Below are 18663 nucleotides of genomic sequence, written 5' to 3' on the forward strand. Positions count from 1 at the left end.
TCCGCCACGTCATCAGGAGCATGCCCAGGCCCTATGTCATTTACAAAATAGCCTCAAACTCTACTCACCAAACCCGATGCAGTCTATCACAGTGCCATCTGTTTTGTCACCAAAGCCCCTTATACCACCCACCAATGCGACCTGTCGATGCCAGACCCACTGGCACCAGGTCATCTAGGTAAAGCTCCGCCTCATCTCAGCTCACTGGTCACGATAACAACACCCACTCGTAGCACCTCTTTGCCCGCCTTTCCTTTCAGTTCTCTGCTGCCAATGACTGGAACGAATTGCAAAAATCGCTGAAGCTGGAAACTTATGTGCATTTATTTATTTATTTATTTATTTATTATATTTTTTTTTTTTTACTTTTCTCCCCAATTTCGTAGTGTCCAATTGTTGTAGTAGCTACTATCTTGTCTCATCGCTACAACTCCCGTATGGGCTCGGGAGAGACGACGGTTGACAGTCATGCGTCCTCTGATACACAACCCAACCAACACAGCGCGCATCCAACCCGGAAGCCAGCCGCACCAATGTGTCGGAGGAAACACTGTGCACCTGGCAATCTTGGTTAGCGTGCACTGCGCCTGGCCCGCCACAGGAGTCGCTGGTGCGCGATGAGACAAGGATATCCCTACCGGCCAAGCCATCCCTAACCCGGACATAGACTGACTAGGTGAATCCAGGTGAATGCTATGATCCCTTATTGATGTCCCTTGTTAAATCCACTTCAATCAGTGTAACCTCTTCTCCCATTAATCTAAAGGAGGATTTTAAGCCAAGAACCCATTGAGACATGGATTGTGTATGTGTGCCATTCAGAGGGTGAATGTGCAAGACAGAATATCTAAGTGCCTTTGAATGGGGTATGGTAATAGGTGCTAGGTGCACTGGTTTTTGTCAAGAACTGCAACACTGCTGGGTTTTTCGCCCTCAACAATTTCCTGGGGGGTGCAACTCAATATTAGGAAGGTGTTCTTAATGTTTGGTATTAATCAATCCTTCTGTCCTATTCTCAAAGCCTGAGTTCAATGTCTCTCCACCACACTATGTAGATTGGCCAAAGTCTGTGGAACTGGTTATAGAAAACAATTTTGTTGGCCAATATGTGGCATGGATTAGAGTGAATTATGATGAGTGCTTGAGGAAGATTTAACTGAGTGTGGGAATGGTGGAGTAGCTAAGAGAGAGAGAGAGAGAGAGAGACAAGATGGTATATGACGGGGGGTGGGGGGTGTTAGGAAAGAGCAACGCCAATCCATTATGCAAGTTCAGCCGAGAGCTGGAGGTCAATGCTGTTTAGAGCCGCTGCTCTCAGTAAAACGCTTAGCACTGCCTAATGGAAATCCCTGCCCTCACTGGCTGTGTTGTTTCCTTTCCTTCTAATGATGGGTTAGTTTTAGCTCCTGAAACAGCCGTCTTTATGCCATCATCCAAATGCCCGTTAAGCTACCGATTTGTGACGCAGATACATTTGTCATACAAACCTTCTCTCTGATTCCAGGGTTTCCATGGTTGTGTGTTAACAGTGATTTATAATCCATAAAGCACTCTTCTGTCCCCAAGGCACAAAACATGTCCATATGAGTAGTGCACTATATGCTCAATCTGAACCCGAGGCCATTTGTTTCCACAGGGCCACGGAGAAGATCTTGGCTCGGGCGCGTCAGCTGGTGGATGTCAAGAAGGAGGACGGCTTCTCGGCTCTGCACCTGGCCTCCCTCAACAACCACCGAGACGTGGCCGAGATCCTTGTAAAAGAGGTAAGGAACGGTGTGGGAAAAAAATGAGTTTCTCTCACCCTCTAACACCTTTTTTCAGGACCCTGTCTTTCAAAGATAATTTGTAAAAATCCAAATAACTTCACAGATCTTCATTGTAAAGGGTTTTAACACTGTTTCCCATGCTTGTTCAATTATCCATAAACAATTAATGAACATGTACCTGTGGAACAGTCGTTAAGACAGTAACTGCTTACAGACGGTAGGCAATTAAGATCACAGTTATGAAAACTTAGGACACTGAAGAAGCCTTTCTACTGACTCTGAAAAACACCAAAAGAAAGATTCCCAGGTTCTCTGCTCATCTGCGTGAACGTGCCTTAGGCATGCTGCAAGGAGGCATGAGGACTGCAGATGTGGCCAGGTCAATAAATTGCATTGCCCGTACTGAGACGCCTAAGACAGCACTACGGGGAGACATCCGAACATTGCACTTGCGGGACAGGTACAGGATGGCAACAACTGCCCGAGTTACACCAGGAATGCATAATCCCTCCATCAGTGCTCAGACTGTCCATAATAGGCTGAGAGAGGCTGGACTGAGGGTTTGTAGGCCTGTTGTAAGGCAGGTCCTCACCAGACATCACCGGCAACAATGTTGCCTATGGGCACAAACACACCGTTGCTGGACCAGACAGGACTGGCAAAAAGTGCTCTTCACTGATGAGTCGCGGTGTTGTCTCACCAGGGGTGAAGGTCGGATTCTTGTTTATCGTCGAAGGAATGAGTGGTACACCGAGACCTCGGGAGCGGAATCGATTTGGAGGTGGAGGGTCCATCATGGTCTGGGGGCGGTGTGTCACAGCATCATCGGACTGAGCCTGTTGTCATTGCAGGCAATCTCAACGCTGTGCGTTCCAGGGAAGACATCCTCCTCCCTCATGTGGTACCCTTCCTGCAGGCTCATCCTGACCCAACAGCATGACAATGCCACCAGCCATACTGCTCGTTCTGTGCGTGATTTCCTGCAAGACAGGAATGTCAGTGTTCCGCATTGGCCAGCGAAGAGCCGGGATTTCAATCCAATTGAGCATGTCTTTGACCTGTTGGATCGGAGGGTGAGGGCTAGGTCCAGAAATGTCCGGGAACTTGCCTAGGTGGAAGAGTGGGATAACATCTCATAGCAAAAACTGGCAAATCTGGTGTAGTCCACGAGGAGGAGATGCACTGCAGTACTTAATGCAGCTGGTGGCCACACCAGATACTGACTGAAACTTGATTTTGACCAACCCCCCTTTGTTCAGGGACACATTATTTCATTTCAGTTAGTCACATGCCTGTGGAACTTGTTCAGTTTGTCTCAGTTGTTGAATCTCATGTTTATACAAATATTTACACGTTAAGTTTGCTGAAAATAAACGCAGTTGACAGTGAGAGGACGTTTTATTTTTTTGATGTGTGTCTATCTAGCTATATACAGTTGAAGTCTGACGTTTATATACACTTAGGTTGGAGTCATTGAAACTCGTTTTTCAACCACTCCACAAATTTCTTGTTACCAAACTGTAGTTTTGGCAAGTCAGTTAGGACTTAAGTAATTTTTCCAACAATTGTTTATAGACAGATGATTTCACTTATAATTCACTATATCACAATTCCAATGGGTCAGAAGTTTACATACACTAAGTTGATTGTGCCTTTAAACAGCTTGGGAAATTCCAGAAAATGATGTCATGGCTTTAGAAGCTTCTGATAGGCTAATTGACATCATTTGAGCCAATTGGCGGTGTACCTGTGGATGTATTTCAAGGCCTACCTTCAAACTCAGTGCCTCTTTGCTTGACATGTGAAAATCAAAAGGAATCAGCCAAGACCTCAGAAACAAATGATAGACCTCCACAAGTCTGGTTCATCCTTGGGAGCAATTTCCAAACGCCTGAAGGTACCACGTTCATCTGTACAAACAATAGTACGCAAGTATAAACACCATGGGACCACGCAGCTGTCATACTGCTCAGGAAGGAGACGCATTCTGTGTCCTAGAGATGAATGTACTTTGGTGCGAAAAATGCAAGTGAATCCCAGAACAACAGCAAAGGACCTTGTGAAGATGCTGTAGGAAACAGGAACAAAGTATCTATATCCACAGTAAAACGAGTCCTATATCAACATAACCTGAATGGCCGCTCAGCAAGTAAGAAGCCACTGCTCCAAAACCGTCATAAAAAAGCCAGACTACGGTTTGAAACTGCACATGGGGACAAAGATCGTACTTTTTGGAGAAATGTCCTCTGGTCTGATGAAACAAAAATAGTGATGACCATCATAATGACAATCATTATGTTTGAGGAAAAAGGGGGAGGCTTGCAAGCTGAAGAACACATCCCAACTGTGAAGCACTGGGGTGGCAGCATCATGTTGTGGAGGTGCTTTGCTGCAGCAGGGACTGGTGCATTTCACAAAATTGATGGCATCATGAGGTAGGAAAATGTATGTGGATATATTGAAGCAACATCTCAAGACATCAGTCAGGAAGTTTAAGCTTGGTCGTAAATTTGTCTTCCAAATGGACATTGGCCCCAAGCATACTTCCAAGGTTGTGGCAAAATGGCTTAAGGACAACAAAGTCGAGGTATTGGAGTGGCCATCACAAAGCCCTGACCTCAATCCTATAGAAAATTTGTGGGCAGAACTGAAAAAGCATGTGCGAGCAAGGAGGCCGACAAACCTGACTCCGTTACACCAGCTCTGCCTTGAGGAATGGGCCAAAATTCACCCAACTTATTGTGGGAAGCTTGTGGAAGGCTACCTGAAACATTTGACCCGAAGTTAAAAAATTTAAAGGCAATGCTACCAGATATTAATTGAGTGTATGTAAACTTCTGACCCACTGGGAATGTGATGAGAGAAATAAAAGCTGAAATAAATCATTCTCTACTATTATTCTGACATTTCACATTCTTAAAATAAAGTTGTGCTCCTAACTGACCTAAGACAGGGAATTTGTGCTTTTTTAAAACTTCCAACTGCAACTGTATGTATATCCCCTTCGCTCTCTGCTCCTCAGCATTATGAAGGAGACCTCCCCCTGGTGGCTATTAACAGTTATTACGTAGTTGGTTGTGGAGCAGCTAGAAGGGTTGTTTCCATGTAACACCTTCAAGGACTTGTTGGCTTAAATTGAAGTTTCCAAGAAACTTTCCTTAATGCTGCCATAACAGCATTCTTCGGAACTGGGACAGAAATTCCAAAGTATAACCTTTACAAGTACTAGAACAAAACAAAATAAAACACTTTTTTTGAAACAACAGTGGATAGAAATCAGTTTCAGTGCCCACATTTTGTTTAAAATCAGGTCAATCAGTGAGGTACAACACAATATGGACACAACAGCACAGTAAAATAGTTACAGATACCAAGCAGTCACAGGACAGCTACGTAAAAAGCAAATGCATGCAATTTAACATTGGTACCTTCTGAGTCTTCCAAAAAAGGAAAAATGATAGCAACACCCAAAGATGGCCAACAAGGTTATATTCAATGCACTTGTACCTTTTTAAGCTTCAAAAGGAACATCCCAACTAACTTTCTCTCACCCCACCCTTTCACAGGGCCGCTGTGACGTCAACATCCGCAACAACCGCAACCAGACGCCGCTGCAACTGGCGGTGACGCAGGGCCACGGGGACCTGGTGCAGCTACTAGTGGTCGAGGGCGCGGACGTCAATGTGGAGGACGAGGATGGGGACACGGCCATGCACGTCGCCCTCAGCCGCCCGCAGCTGGCCAACGCCACGCTCACCCCCGCCACCACCAGCACCACGACCACCACGCAGGAGAGAGGAGAGGGGGGTCCGGGCTCGTCATCATCCTCGCTGTACTGTCAGGTAAGACTGTGAGGAAGGGTGTGATTTTTCTTGATTCATGAGGGGTGCAGGAGAAATGATGCAAAAAAGACCGGAAGAGAAGGGGAGACCAAAATAAGGGAGAGACCTAGTTTTGAATGAGACATTAAATCACTGAGAGAGAAAGGACATCTCCTGACACTATTAGTCTACCTAATCATCTTCCCTAGCTTCAAACAATCACTCCTCGCCTCTCAATTGTCATACACAGGTCTGTTTGAAAAATGTGTTCCTTCTGTTAGCTAGGTCGGTTAATGCAAATCATCAGCATTGTGTTCTAGCAGCTGCTGCCACTGGCACAGCCAAAAGGGAATCAGCACAACCCCAAACACTGCAGCGCTCAAACAATGCTGGCCATCCGCCAAGCCATTTTGGATAGGGGTTAACTCACACTGTACATAAGGTGGCTAGTCTAAGTACCATGTATTCACATTGTCAGCAAAGGAGGGGAGTTCTAGATTTGATTGGATTTGGGCTTGTATTTCTCCAGCTGGCGTGCATTGGGTTTAGTGACATCACTCCCTTGCTGTAATATAGTCTGTACGAGGACCAGACATCCCCTTTGCATTTTTTTTTTTTAATTGTAAGAAAAAAAGGTACCTTTTTATTTAACTAGGCAAGTCAGTTCAGAACAAATTCTTATTTTCAATGACGGCCTAGGAACAGTGGGTTAACTGCCCAGGGGCAGAACGACAGATTTTTACCTTGTCTGCTCGGGGATTCGATCTTGCAACCTTTCGGTTACTACAGTAGTTCAACGCTCTAACCACTAGGCTACAGGTAGTAAACAGGTGGCGTGCCGCTGATTACTAGAAGAGTATTGCTTAATTGATACTAATTAGCAATTACTTGTTTTTAGTGTCATCTGACATCCTCAGTAATCTTGTTGTACACTGTACTTTCTGTCTGACTCTCTCTCATATCCTGTGTGTGCAGCTTTGACTCTCATGTGATTCCTTTAATTTACAAGAATAAAGGCTTGCCAGAACTCAACTCTCCTGCTCCCTCCCTCCTGTGTAGCTGAGCAGCTCGGGGCTGATGGGTAACACGGAGCTGAGCGTGGGCGCAGCCATTGCCTGTTTCCTGGCACAGGAGGGCGCCAACATCAACTACGCTAACCACAAGGGCAAGAGCCCGCTGGACCTGGTAGCTGACACAGCCGTGCTGCAGCTCATCAAGAGCTTCTCTGAGAAGCAGCGGTATGTACAGCTACTGACTGGCTGGCTGGCTGTATGGTCCTTAATGGTTCTACTATTATAACAGCACCTTTTACACTCATTGCTATGAAGGGTCAGCCTGGAGATTAAGGCCCCAATCAGACATACAGTGGCAAGGAAAAGTATGTGAACCCTTTGGAAATACCTAGATTTCTGCATAAATTGGTCATAACATTTAGATCACAACAATGGACAAACACGATCTGCTTAAACTAATAACACAAACAATTATACGTTTTCATGTCTTTATTGAACACACCGTGCAAACATTCACAGTGCAGTGTGGGAAAAGTATGTGAACCCTTGTATTTGGTTGACCCTCCTTTAGCAGCAATCACCTCAACCAAACGTTTTCTGTAGTTGCAGATCAGACCTGCATAAGTCAGGAGGAATTTTGGACCATTCCTTTTTAAAAAACTGTTTCAGTTCAGCAATATTCTTGGGATGTCTTGTGTAAACTGCTCTCTTGAGGTCAGGACTCTGACTGGGCCACTTCAGAAGGTGTATTTTCTTCTGTAGAAGCCATTCTGTTGTTGATTTACTTCTGTATTTTGGGTCATTGTCCTGTTGCATCACCCAACTTCTGTTGAGCTTCAATTGGGGGGCAAATAGCCTAACTTTCTCCTGCAAAATGTCTTGATAAACTTTGGAATTCAGTTTTCCGTCGATGATAGCAAGCTGTCCAAGCCCTGAGGCAGCAAAGCAGCCCAAAACCATGATGCTCCCTCCACCATAGTTTACAGTTGGGATGAGGTTTTGATGTTGGTGTGCTGTGCTGTGCCATTGTTTTCTCCACAGATAGTGTTGTGTGTTCCTTCCAAACAACTCAATTTTAGTTTCATCTGTTCACAGAATATTTTGCCAGTAGCACTGTGGAATATCCAGGTGCACTTTCGCAAACTTCAGACATGCAGCAATGTTTTTTTTTGGACAGCAGTGGCTTCTTCCGTGGTGTCCTCCCATGAACACCATTCTTGTTTAGTGTTTTACGTATTGTAGACTCGTCAACAGAGATGTTAGCATATTCCAGAGATTTCTGTAAGTCTTCAGCTGACATTTGTTCTCTCTTAGCATTCTGCGCTGTGCTCTTGCAGTCATTTTTTGCAGGACGGCCACTCCTAGGGAGAGTAGCAGCAGTGCTAAACTTTCTCCATTTATAGACAATTTGTCTTACCATGATGGACTGATGGACTCCAAGGCTTTTAGAGACACTTCTTTAACCCTAGTCATTAGCCTAGGGGTTCACGTACTTTTTACAACCTACACTGTGAATGTTTAAATTATGTATTAAATATAGACAAAAAAAATCAATAATGTGTGTTATTAGTTTAAGCACACTGTTTGTGTATTGTTGTGATTTAGATGAAGATCAGATCAAATTTGATGAACAATTTATGCAGAAACCCAGATAATTCCAAAGGGTTCACATACTTTTTCTTTGCCACTGTAAATGGGCTTTAAAATAAGTGGAAAAGATGAGAACAAATAACTAACCAAAACAAAGATAAGAGAACAAATCCTATCGCACACTATGTGTATCAATCAGTCTTTTCATCCATCCGTTCCTCCAGGTTGCAGCGGCTGCAGGCCATCACGTGCGGCACGTCACTGAGCAGCACCAGCCTGCGGCGGGTCCACACCACGCCCAATACCATGACTAACCTGGCCATGCCCGTCCTGCCGGGGCCCAGCGAGTGTCTCATCTGCTCCGAGCTGGCGCTGCTCGTCCTCTTCTGCCCCTGCCAGCACAGCGTCGCCTGCGAAGGTAGATGGCGTGTGTGTGTGTGTCCGTGCAAGAAAGAATGTTGGTGGGGCAGCTGGAGCATTAAGACTAGTCCTGGACTAAAATGTATCCATTGGAAGTGGTTTTAGTCCAGGACTAGGTTTAATCAGTTTCTAAGAAACCGGCAAGATCTTGATGTTTGGGATCTGAAGTAACTCCTTGTGCCTCTCCCTAATCTCTCCAGAGTGTGCTCATCGAATGAAGAAATGCATCAAATGCCAGGTCACGATCACCAAGAAAATAAGACAAGGTAATGATACCACAGATGAGTAGAAGCCCTTTCTTGTTTTCTGATGTGTGTCGGTGAAGGGCATTGGTAGTAATTGATAAATAGAAGCTACAACATAAATAGATGTCCTGATAATACTAGTACAGATCACAATACATTTTAGTGGAGTGTGATGTTAAATGGTGAAGTGAATGACATGTATCCCCCTCCTCTCTCTCCAGACCAGACAGAGGTGGACTGCAGCCCGGACTCGGAGCAGCACAACCTGCTGGAGCAGCTACAGTCACGCTACCGCCAGATGGAGGAGCGTATCACCTGCCCCATCTGCATCGACAACCACATCAAGCTGGTCTTTCAGTGCGGCCACGCCTCCTGCATCGACTGCAGCGCCGCCCTCAAGACATGCCCCATCTGCAGGCAGACCATCCGCGAGCGCATTCAGCTCTTTGTCTGACCCAGGCCCCCGTCCTCCGCCTCCTTTCTCCCCCCCCACCCCCCATGAAGTGGCCCGGGGGTGGTCAGCTTGTTGCCCGTTTTCTGCTGGTGTCTGTTAGTCGGTCAGTCTGCGTCTCAGTCCTTTGGGATAAGCCACTTGCTCATCCATCCTGGCTCAGCCACTGCGCTTTGTTGTGTTCTGTTTCATGAAGTTGCGCCAGGGGTGTAATCATTACGCCGATTCTGTTGCAAAACGTTTTGCCACAGAAACTGTTTACTCAAAACAGAAAAACACAAATTAGAGTTTCTATTGGGCAAATTCAGGTAGGTCCCTCCGTGTTTCGTTCCATTTGCTTTGTTTGCTTCCATTTTGTTCTTAAAGAGTAAACGGTTTCCGTAATGAATACACCCCAGGGTTTCCAGCAGTATCACATAGCTGGATATGGTCATACTGACTAGATTTAGTTTTTTTTGTTGCCCATTTCTGCATGGGAAAAAATCCATCCACTACCCCTGAAAGGCTCTGCAATGCTTTCTCCGTGGCCCCCAGTAACCAGCAACCACAGCCGGTTACATCAGGAGGAGGTGGTTGTGCCGCAAGCTCCACTCATATTGGTGAACAAGGAGGATGTCCCTACGAACCAGGGAGGATGTCCATCTGAATAGGCCCTCACCTGTGCTGCTCTAAGAGGAGGTCTGTTATTCCCCATTTGATTGCACCCCGTTTGCCTGTCTTACCTCCCCTGTTTACAAGGCTGCAGAGAACAGTCCATCTCCCTGTCTTGAATCCTGTGTATTATGTTTGCTCTCCTTCATATGAAGCTGTTTGTAATAAGTGTTAGTCTCCAGAGGGTGATGGTATAACTAAAGGCTCCTCTGTATAGCCCTTCCCGCTTGCCGTACATACGTAAGAGGAAAATACACACTATATGCATGAGTACATGCATATTCTAAGCTGAAGACTTTGTTGTGGATTTGGTTACATGTGTGGTTTTAAGAGTACCAGTAATTAGTACTGAGTTATTAATGTCTGAAGGTGTTTCTATTTAGCTAAAGTCATATTATTTTTGGTGTTTGATCTGCAAAAAAAGGATTTCTGCTGTAATTTCACCCAAGCCTATGTCCTTCTCTACTCAGGGTCCTGATTCATTGAAACACTTCTAGTATCAAAAGGGTTGTGGAATGTTTTGTTTTTGTCAAATGTTTTTACATTAGAGCCTTCTGACAATTTGGTGTGCATTTTCTAAGGGACTTGTAGATATCTGGTAAAACAACAGCTTGGACTGTTTTATAGCAGAATAGACGTGTAGATGAGTTCACTTCAGCCCAACATACCGTTCTTGCTTTTGGTATGAAATGAATGTTGAAATACACCATAATAGAGAGAGGTTTGCGTGTTGCTTTAAAAGAAAGGAAATACTTATTTGTCTGCTGTCGCAGTGGCAGTGCAAGTCATTTTCCTTATACCATCACCCAGATACCTATTGTTCTTTGTAGATTTGTATAAAAAGCATGAACGAAGCCCGTGTCTGTTGTTGTCTGAACCTGAGCGCCTCTGTCCTTCTCCTCAGCGTGTAGCGTAGCGTTGTACTGCCCAGCAAGTGCGTTAGCTGCCCATCCGCTTGCTAGTATCATCACACTCAGCTTCAGACAGAGCTCAGCCAATTGGGTGGTGCAGAAAGGTTTGTCATTGAGTTTAGGTCGACTTTGGACTCTTGCGGACAGAATTACCTTTGATTTCTGGAAGCCTTGGTGTCCTTTGGATAGAGGAAGATAACTCCTCCAATACAGAACAGAAAGGATTATTGGTCAATGGAGGTGGGTAAACTTCTATAAAAGCTGAGCCAGAAAAATTATGTATATGCTTGTTCTTTATTTTGTCACAATGTGGACTTTTGGCAGCCTTTGGACTCTTGTAATGTATTTTTTTCTCAAACAGTAAACATTGAATTAGACATGGCAACAAAAAAAGTGGAACTGCACATCTGTAGTTCCGTGTCTCGCATCATATTCAGCCTACTTAGAAGAACCCCCCCCCCCCAGTCTGTTTGGCAAAGCATTTTGGATTGTACATCATCCTTTGTATTTTTTGGTTTGTTTTCCAAAGGGCTTATGTGTTTTTAAAAAATTATCTATTTGATTTTTCTATTGTTAACTTCCATTGACAGGGGTTTGTAGATCCCAGCTTTCGGTAAGCCAATTAAGATGTACATTTTGAATGTTAGAAAAAATGTAATCTGTCTTACTCTGCCTTTTTGTGGAAAGGTTGTAAAGATGTGAGAGAGGGCACAAGCGGGGGAAAGTAAGGTTTACTCTAAGAAGTACTACTACACCAGTGCCAAATCTTTAAAAGGATGTGCACAGGACTGCACAGCCTAGTTCATCTAGATACAATGCTCTAGCCATGATCAATGTTTTGAAATAATTGAATAGCACTATTGTGGCTCCCAATGATGATTTTGTCTCAAACTATCATAGCTATGTACTATTTGGGCAAAAGAGCAAGAGCATATTGTGAGTATGCTGTAGGGTACTAAAAAAGTAGTGCACTACATGGGGAATAGGGTGTCATGAGACTGCACCCATTCCCTCTTTCCCAGCTTCTCAATGACAACTGATATTAAAGAAGAAGAAAGAAAAATTGGAGCCAAAACTTTATAATTTTAATGAATCGAGAGAGTCTTTATGATCATTAAAGATTGGCATCTGGTGTCCTACATTGGGTCATGTGAGTATTCTCTGTACACAGGTAATAATTATTATTTAGGAGAGCCAGGAGGTTTGGAAATGTACTACTAGAGGTTTGCTATGAGAACTACATATACTATTTAAGCAAGAAATGTTACTATTTGTGTGTACAGCACTTGGAGTTCTGATGTTGGCCTTACTGTCCATTCCTCCAACGTTGACGTGTTTGTTCAGTTGTATTCTGTCCGAAAATATTTTGCAATAAATATGGAACTGTTTTATAAGTATTTGGTGTTCGGCGCTTAATCAGTCACTGTCTCCTCCCAACATGTACAGTGCATTCGGAAAGTATTCAGACCCCTTGAATTTTTCAAAAATGTGTAACGTATTTTTCTCAATCTACACACAATACCCCATAATGAAAAGCAAAAACTTTTTTACATTTTTGCACATTTAAAAAAGAAAAAAAGGAAATCCCATTTACATAAGTATTCAAACCCTTTACTCAGTACTTTGTTGAAGCACCTTTGGCAGCGATTACAGCCTCAAGTCTTCTTGGGTATGATGCTACAATCTTGGCACACCTGTATTTGGGGAGTTTCTCTCAAGCTCTGTCAGGTTGGATGGGGAATGTCGCTGCACAGTTATTTTCAGGTCTCTCCAGAGATGTTCGATCAGGTTGAAGCCCGAGCTCTGGCTGGGCCACTCAAGGACATTCAGAGACTTGTCCCAAAGCCACTCCTGCATTGTCTTGGCTGTGTGCTTAGGGTCGTTGTCCTGTTGGAAGGTTAACCTTTTCCCCAGTCTGTGGTTCTGAGCTCTCTGGAGCAGGTTTTCATCAAGGATCTCTCTCCATCACAGGCTTCATTAGGAAATACATCAACGGCATTGTCCCCACAGTGAAGGTTCACTGCTTCCCCCAATCAGCTACCACACATCGGGCTATCAAAGCCAACTCCTAGGCTACTGCTGAGGACACAAACAAGTACAAGAAGTCCCGCTACGACCTCTGGAGAGCCACCAAACAAGCAAAAGGACAATAGGAACCAGGTGGAATCCTATTACACAGGCTCTGACGCCCACAGCATGTGGCGGAGGCTACGTTCTATTACGGATTACAAAGGAAGACCCAGCCATGATCTGCCAAACTATGCCTCACTACCAGATGAATTCAATACATTTTATGCACGCTTCGACAAAAATAACACCAGGGCCAAGCATGAGGGCCCCCCGAACCAGGGGACTGGGTGATCTCGCTCTTCGACGCTGGCGTCCACTACATTCCTAAAGAAAATAATGTACTTTTTACTTCATACATTTTCCCTGACACTCAAAAGCACTTGTTACATTTCGAATGCTTAGCAGGACAGGGAAATGGTCCAATTCACACTTATCAAGAGAACATGTGTGGTCATCACTACTGCCTCTGATTATAGCCCGGTCGTGGCTTTTTTTTATGCGTCAGGTCATTCATCCGCATGAAATGCCTGGATGGAAACGTGGTTTGTGTAGTGTTTTTTTGTTGTTGATGTGACGTCATTGCGTCCAGCCGTTTATATCGACAAAATATTTAAATGAGAACGCACCTATTTTCTATTCAAACGTTCTAAATGGAAAGATAGCTACTGATTGAGATAGGTGGGTATCCACCACAAACTACTGTAGCCTACTCAGAAATTAAGCGCCGGGCACCTCACCTGTTTCGATCAATCAGAGAAGACCGAGAGGAAGAAGTATAGAGGCCTAACTCGGCGAGAAATATATCTCCCTCCAGCAGGTGGCGTTTTATCGCCCACCGAGCAAGGAGTTTTTAAACGGAGGTCAGTCATTGAGTGTCGAATTTGGTCAACAAAAAATTGAATGGCTTATTTACTACGTGTGGTTTATTTGATTGAATATACGTTTCGTAATGCTTAGGTTATGAGTGTACGGATATAAGTAGGACACGTGACATCCCCGCAACTTTAAGAAAAAAACACTATGTCCGAGATGGCTATGCACATTCCTGGCATGAGGCTAATAGCATAGCATTTCTCAATTGAATAAAGGCGGTTGACGTCAACAACCCTCAATGAATATTCAATCAACTATTACATAATTGCATGTATCCACCAATCCAAAGAAACGATAGGAGGGAGCTAAGCATCCTGCCATAGTTCGGACATTGAATCTCATGAGGGACAACTTTAGCATTTAAGCTAATTGGCAACTTCAACAACAATACTTTTTAGTTACTTTGCAACAACTTAGCATGTTAGCCAACCCATCCCCTAACCTTAACCCTTTTAGCTAACCCTAACACCTAGCTAACGAGGTGGCTAGCTAGAATTCGTAAACATATACGTTCTGCAAATTCTTAACATATAATACAAAATGGGTGCTGGACATCCACAAATTAGTACATACCATATTAAATGGAGTGTATCGGATTTACTTACGAAATGATCTGAGATCAGGTTGAGATGGCAGCATTGTTGGATTAATTCATGGTGCACAAAAAATATTTAATTTAATGATGGAGCATTTCCTAAATTCCAACGACCCACCTGCAACTAGCCATTGGAGTTGAGACAGCGGTGCCTTCCAAGTCAAAAATTAAGGAAGTATTGCCAAGTAAATATTTGTTAAATTAATTGATGGGTGGCTTATTGCAAGAGCAGCCTGCATGATTGCATATCAACCATTGTAGATCTGCAGTTAGGGGGAAGTCTCCTCAGAGTCAAAGGACCACCTTTCAGGGGATTAATACTGTGGGCTTGCAAACCTGATGATTAGCACCAGGATCTGATTGGGGAGCTGATGTCTTATTCACACCTGAAGCAAAGACTGTACAGTATTAAACTCTGTGCCTAAAATTTTTGGCATTCAACCAAAAGCTGTTCTCTGTGGTGGAGAAATTGGGCTTTGAAAAATGTAAGGACATAGTTCAAATTATTTAAATAATTAATTTTGACAGAACCTGAAGTAAATTTTAAAATAGCAATCGATAAAATTTTTTTTTTTAACTTATGACCCAATTTCAAACAATGTAATGTGAGGAATAGGAAAAACAAATACAATAGGATGTAATTTGTTAATGAATCCATAACTACTCAAAACATATAGCCTAATGGCCAACATAAATCCTAAAAGGTCACCAACTAGTTCAATTAAAATTAAGCTGAGATCTGGACCATTTAGGGGCATTTCCATGTACTCACATCGCATCAGTTTGTACTGATTTCTGGACTGGATCAATGAACAGTTGAACTCCTATGTCTGAAAATTAAAATGGACAATTCCAATCCGTGACTCCAAAACCTGAATTACAAGGCTCATTTCTGAAAACATAACATTTCTGTTGATCATTTTAACCTCAACCTGAAGAATATATCAAATCTATGGTCCTAAAATAAGACATTTAATTTAAATGTAGAGATGAAAAGGTATAGATTTGGTTTATTGACATTTTGAACAACTGCATCACCGGTAGCAAAAGGACCCGATGCAACCGTTTCTTCCACGTCTGTCCTCATGAGGCATAGGGACTTCAAACGTCTTCTCTTACTGTGGTCTTATACCAAATGATTCTGAACCCATCTCAGACTTCAACCGATACACAGAACTCTTGTGCAAAATACTGGAACAATTACACATCTGGTTATATCTGTCAGTATTAAAGAAAAATTATTAAACGGTCTGTTTCTCAATGTATAAACTAAACAACACATTAAAGCCTTTGAACTCAAGCTAATCATAAATACAAAGATGTACATCAACTAGACTATTTTTTTTTTTTAAAGCTATAAAAAAAATGTAATCTACAATTGGATTCACAGTAGCGGTAAGCTGCCTTGAGGTGCCAGAATGATCCCAAAGACATAGAAAAGTCCCATCAGGAGGTTGAGCTTAGCTGTCTTTTGGGGGATCTTGGAATAGCATTGGCTGCGGAACTGCCTCTCCAGGGGGAAGGCCATGGGCAGCGTGAGCAGGGGCAGGGCCATGCTGATGGTGTAGTGGGTGGCCAGGATGCAGAAGAGCACGTAAGGGAAAAACAGCAGGAGGTTGAAGAGGATGTAGGACAGCGTGGGCCCGATGAGGATGGCCAGAGTGACGATGCCTGCCTGTTTGTCAGAGTCCATGTCTCTGGTGTTGTTGCTGTGTAGAATGGCCTCTGTGTTGAGGGCCAGGGGGACGGCGTAGACCAAGGGCAGGACTGACAGGTAGCCCACCTGCACGGCGTGGGCAAACATGACTGCCAGAGGGCCAAATGTGATCAGGATCACCACATCCCCCAGGGCCACATACTTAAGACCAATGCCTGAAAACAGGACAAGGAAGATATAAGTATCTGGATATTAGTGTGTGTGTGTGGTTAGTATTGATAAAAATATATAAATTAAATGTCAGTACATCTTAAAAAAAAACAGGTTAATGGTTCGCTCACCTCCCGTGTACAGGAAAGAACTTGAGAGCCCTCCAAAATAAATAAGGGCCAGATGTTCCATCCTCAATGTGGAGAGAAAGTAGAGCAGTGTGGCACACAAGCAGCCCAGAGAGTAGAGCAGCGCTCCAAACATGACAACGTCCTGCGGTGCCAAGATCTCATCCACAAGAGTCCTATCATCACTCTTCTTGTGGTCGATCCCTTTGGAGAAGTCATAGTAGGTGTTAACCAGGTTCCCTGCCCCATGCACCACCAGCACAGCTATGGCACACACCATGAGGATGACCAAGTCCACCGAGCCCTCCAGCTTGTAGGCCAGAGCACTGCCCAGCGCCACCGGTGTGAGAGAGGCGCTGAAACTCCACGGCCGCAGGGCCAGCACATAAGCAGCACACTTGTTCCTCATGTCGGACGAAACTCTGGCCATCCCTGACCTTTGCTGGTCAGAGGTGTGGTTCCGCACAATGTCATTCAAACCAGAATGCCTTGTCTCATGTCCATTCGATCCAGCCAAAACAAATGTCTCCGCGCGGCTTGTTTTCTGCCCCACAGCCATACCGCTGCCAAGGTCCACAGTAGTGCCAGCAACAATCATAAATAAATGGATAGTAAACCTGAAACAGAGTTAGAGGTCACACATATAACTTAATTTACATACAGTGAACATCTCATGTAAGGATTAAGTGCAACAGAATCAAGGCTCTGAAATTAATTTAAAAACAGTAAGAATCAGTTATTATATTGTCCATCATTGAAGGGTTCCAAGAGCATGCAACAGGAAAAATAAATTGTTGTTGAGCAGGATTAAAGCTCGCTACTACATGCTAGGACGAGGCAACAAGTCTGTTTAATTTCCAGTACTTCCATCCTGACTAACAGTAGCTAGAAATATGTTAGCTGGACCAGATGTATTTCAATGCACAATCTTGTAAATTGTACAAAAACACCTGTTGGATGGCCACATTGCTTTCTTCCTACAACCTCGTAAAATGTGCCTTCAGAGCATTGCACTAGGGGGCTGGATAGTCAACTAACTAGCTACAGAGATTAAAGGATTAAAGCTAAAAGCAAACTAGCCAGTGTGCTAATTAGCTAGTTAGCCAATAGCCAGGGAGAAATGAAATGTTCGACACCGGATATTACCTGTTTTATGTATCCTTTCTCTCATAAACTATTTCACACCATGTAACAACATCTTTCTGTGACCGCTACATAACTACAGGGCTGACCCTGCTCCGTTGGCAAGCCTGCTACGTGTCAATTTTGAGGATATTTCACTGGCTGATCACAGTTAACCCTGACGGACGCCATTTTGTCCAACCAAAGTGCAGTATAAATAGGCATCGTTGGAAACGCATTCCAATGTCATCTGAGTTCCGCGTCTTGTGACGCTGACATGTCCAATACCCCTTTTCACAAGATGAATTAAAATATATATTTCTCAAAATATTTTTTATAAAAAGTATCGCTCATTATCACACTCGCACCAACTCATATATTACAAATACTAAGGCAGGAATTACATTATTGGTTCTTTGGTGGTGGGTCAAAACAGCTCCGTGAAAAATTTGCCATAAGGTAGAGACAGATCTAGGGTCAGCTCGATCTCTCCCTATCCCACCCGAAGAGCGAACTCAGACCAGCATGGGTAAATATTATACCCACTCAACTACACGTCTCCAAAAACATTTGTATGTACATGTTTGTTTCAATAGTTTTTGAACATTGCCGACTACGAATGCACACCAGACTCAAATTGCGTGTTTTGGCCCTTCACACACGCACTTATTTGATGTAAACTAGGATACAACCTTTGCGGTTTACACAGTTCTGCAGAATGTATGCTTATCATCATAGCTCACCATCTATTTGATGCAGGTAACTACAACTAGCCTACTACAATGAAAATAACATTTGAAAAATATGTTTTACTTACATTAGGCAACAGCCTGTTTTCCTATATAATTATAAAATAGTTGGGCCAATTAAATTTGAATTAATAGGTATTATATAAATCAAAGTCAACCTAATATTGTTATATGGGGTGGAAGGTAGCCTAGTGGTTAACTGCCTTGTTGAGGGGCAGAACCACAGATTTGTACTTTGTCAGCTCGGGGATTCAATCCAGTAACTTTACTGGCCCAACACTCTAACACACTGTTCCCCGGTAGACCGTCATTGTAAATAAGAATGTGTTCTTAACTGACTTGTCTAGTTAAATAAATAAAACAAATATGCGCAAACCTCAGCTAAAATGAG

General features: G+C 43.5%; 2 protein-coding genes across 4 annotated transcripts in view; one reads left to right on the forward strand and one right to left on the reverse strand.

Annotated features, from left to right (window-relative positions):
* Positions 1-12265, forward strand: part of LOC110532379 (E3 ubiquitin-protein ligase MIB2) — a 78788-nt gene extending 66523 nt beyond the window's left edge. For all 3 annotated transcript variants that reach the window (XM_021616232.2, XM_021616231.2, XM_021616233.2), the window contains 6 exons: positions 1637-1763; positions 5333-5608; positions 6647-6825; positions 8415-8608; positions 8811-8876; positions 9077-12265. In XM_021616232.2, coding sequence (XP_021471907.1) covers positions 1637-1763; positions 5333-5608; positions 6647-6825; positions 8415-8608; positions 8811-8876; positions 9077-9309 — 1075 coding nt within the window. In that variant the 3' untranslated portion in view covers positions 9310-12265. The remainder of the gene's footprint in view (positions 1-1636; positions 1764-5332; positions 5609-6646; positions 6826-8414; positions 8609-8810; positions 8877-9076) is intronic.
* A 3125-nt stretch (positions 12266-15390) lies between these two features.
* Positions 15391-17752, reverse strand: LOC110532380 (ubiA prenyltransferase domain-containing protein 1). The gene is made up of 3 exons (XM_021616234.2): positions 17548-17752; positions 16405-17018; positions 15391-16278 (listed from the first exon to the last, which is right to left on the reverse strand). Exons 2-3 carry the CDS (start codon positions 16997-16999, stop codon positions 15791-15793), a joined length of 1083 nt encoding a protein of 360 aa, XP_021471909.1. The 5' UTR covers positions 17000-17018; positions 17548-17752; the 3' UTR covers positions 15391-15790.
* Positions 17753-18663: the final 911 nt, after the last annotated feature.

Source organism: Oncorhynchus mykiss, chromosome 9 (genome assembly GCF_013265735.2).
Source record: "Oncorhynchus mykiss isolate Arlee chromosome 9, USDA_OmykA_1.1, whole genome shotgun sequence".
NCBI lineage: Eukaryota > Metazoa > Chordata > Actinopteri > Salmoniformes > Salmonidae > Oncorhynchus > Oncorhynchus mykiss.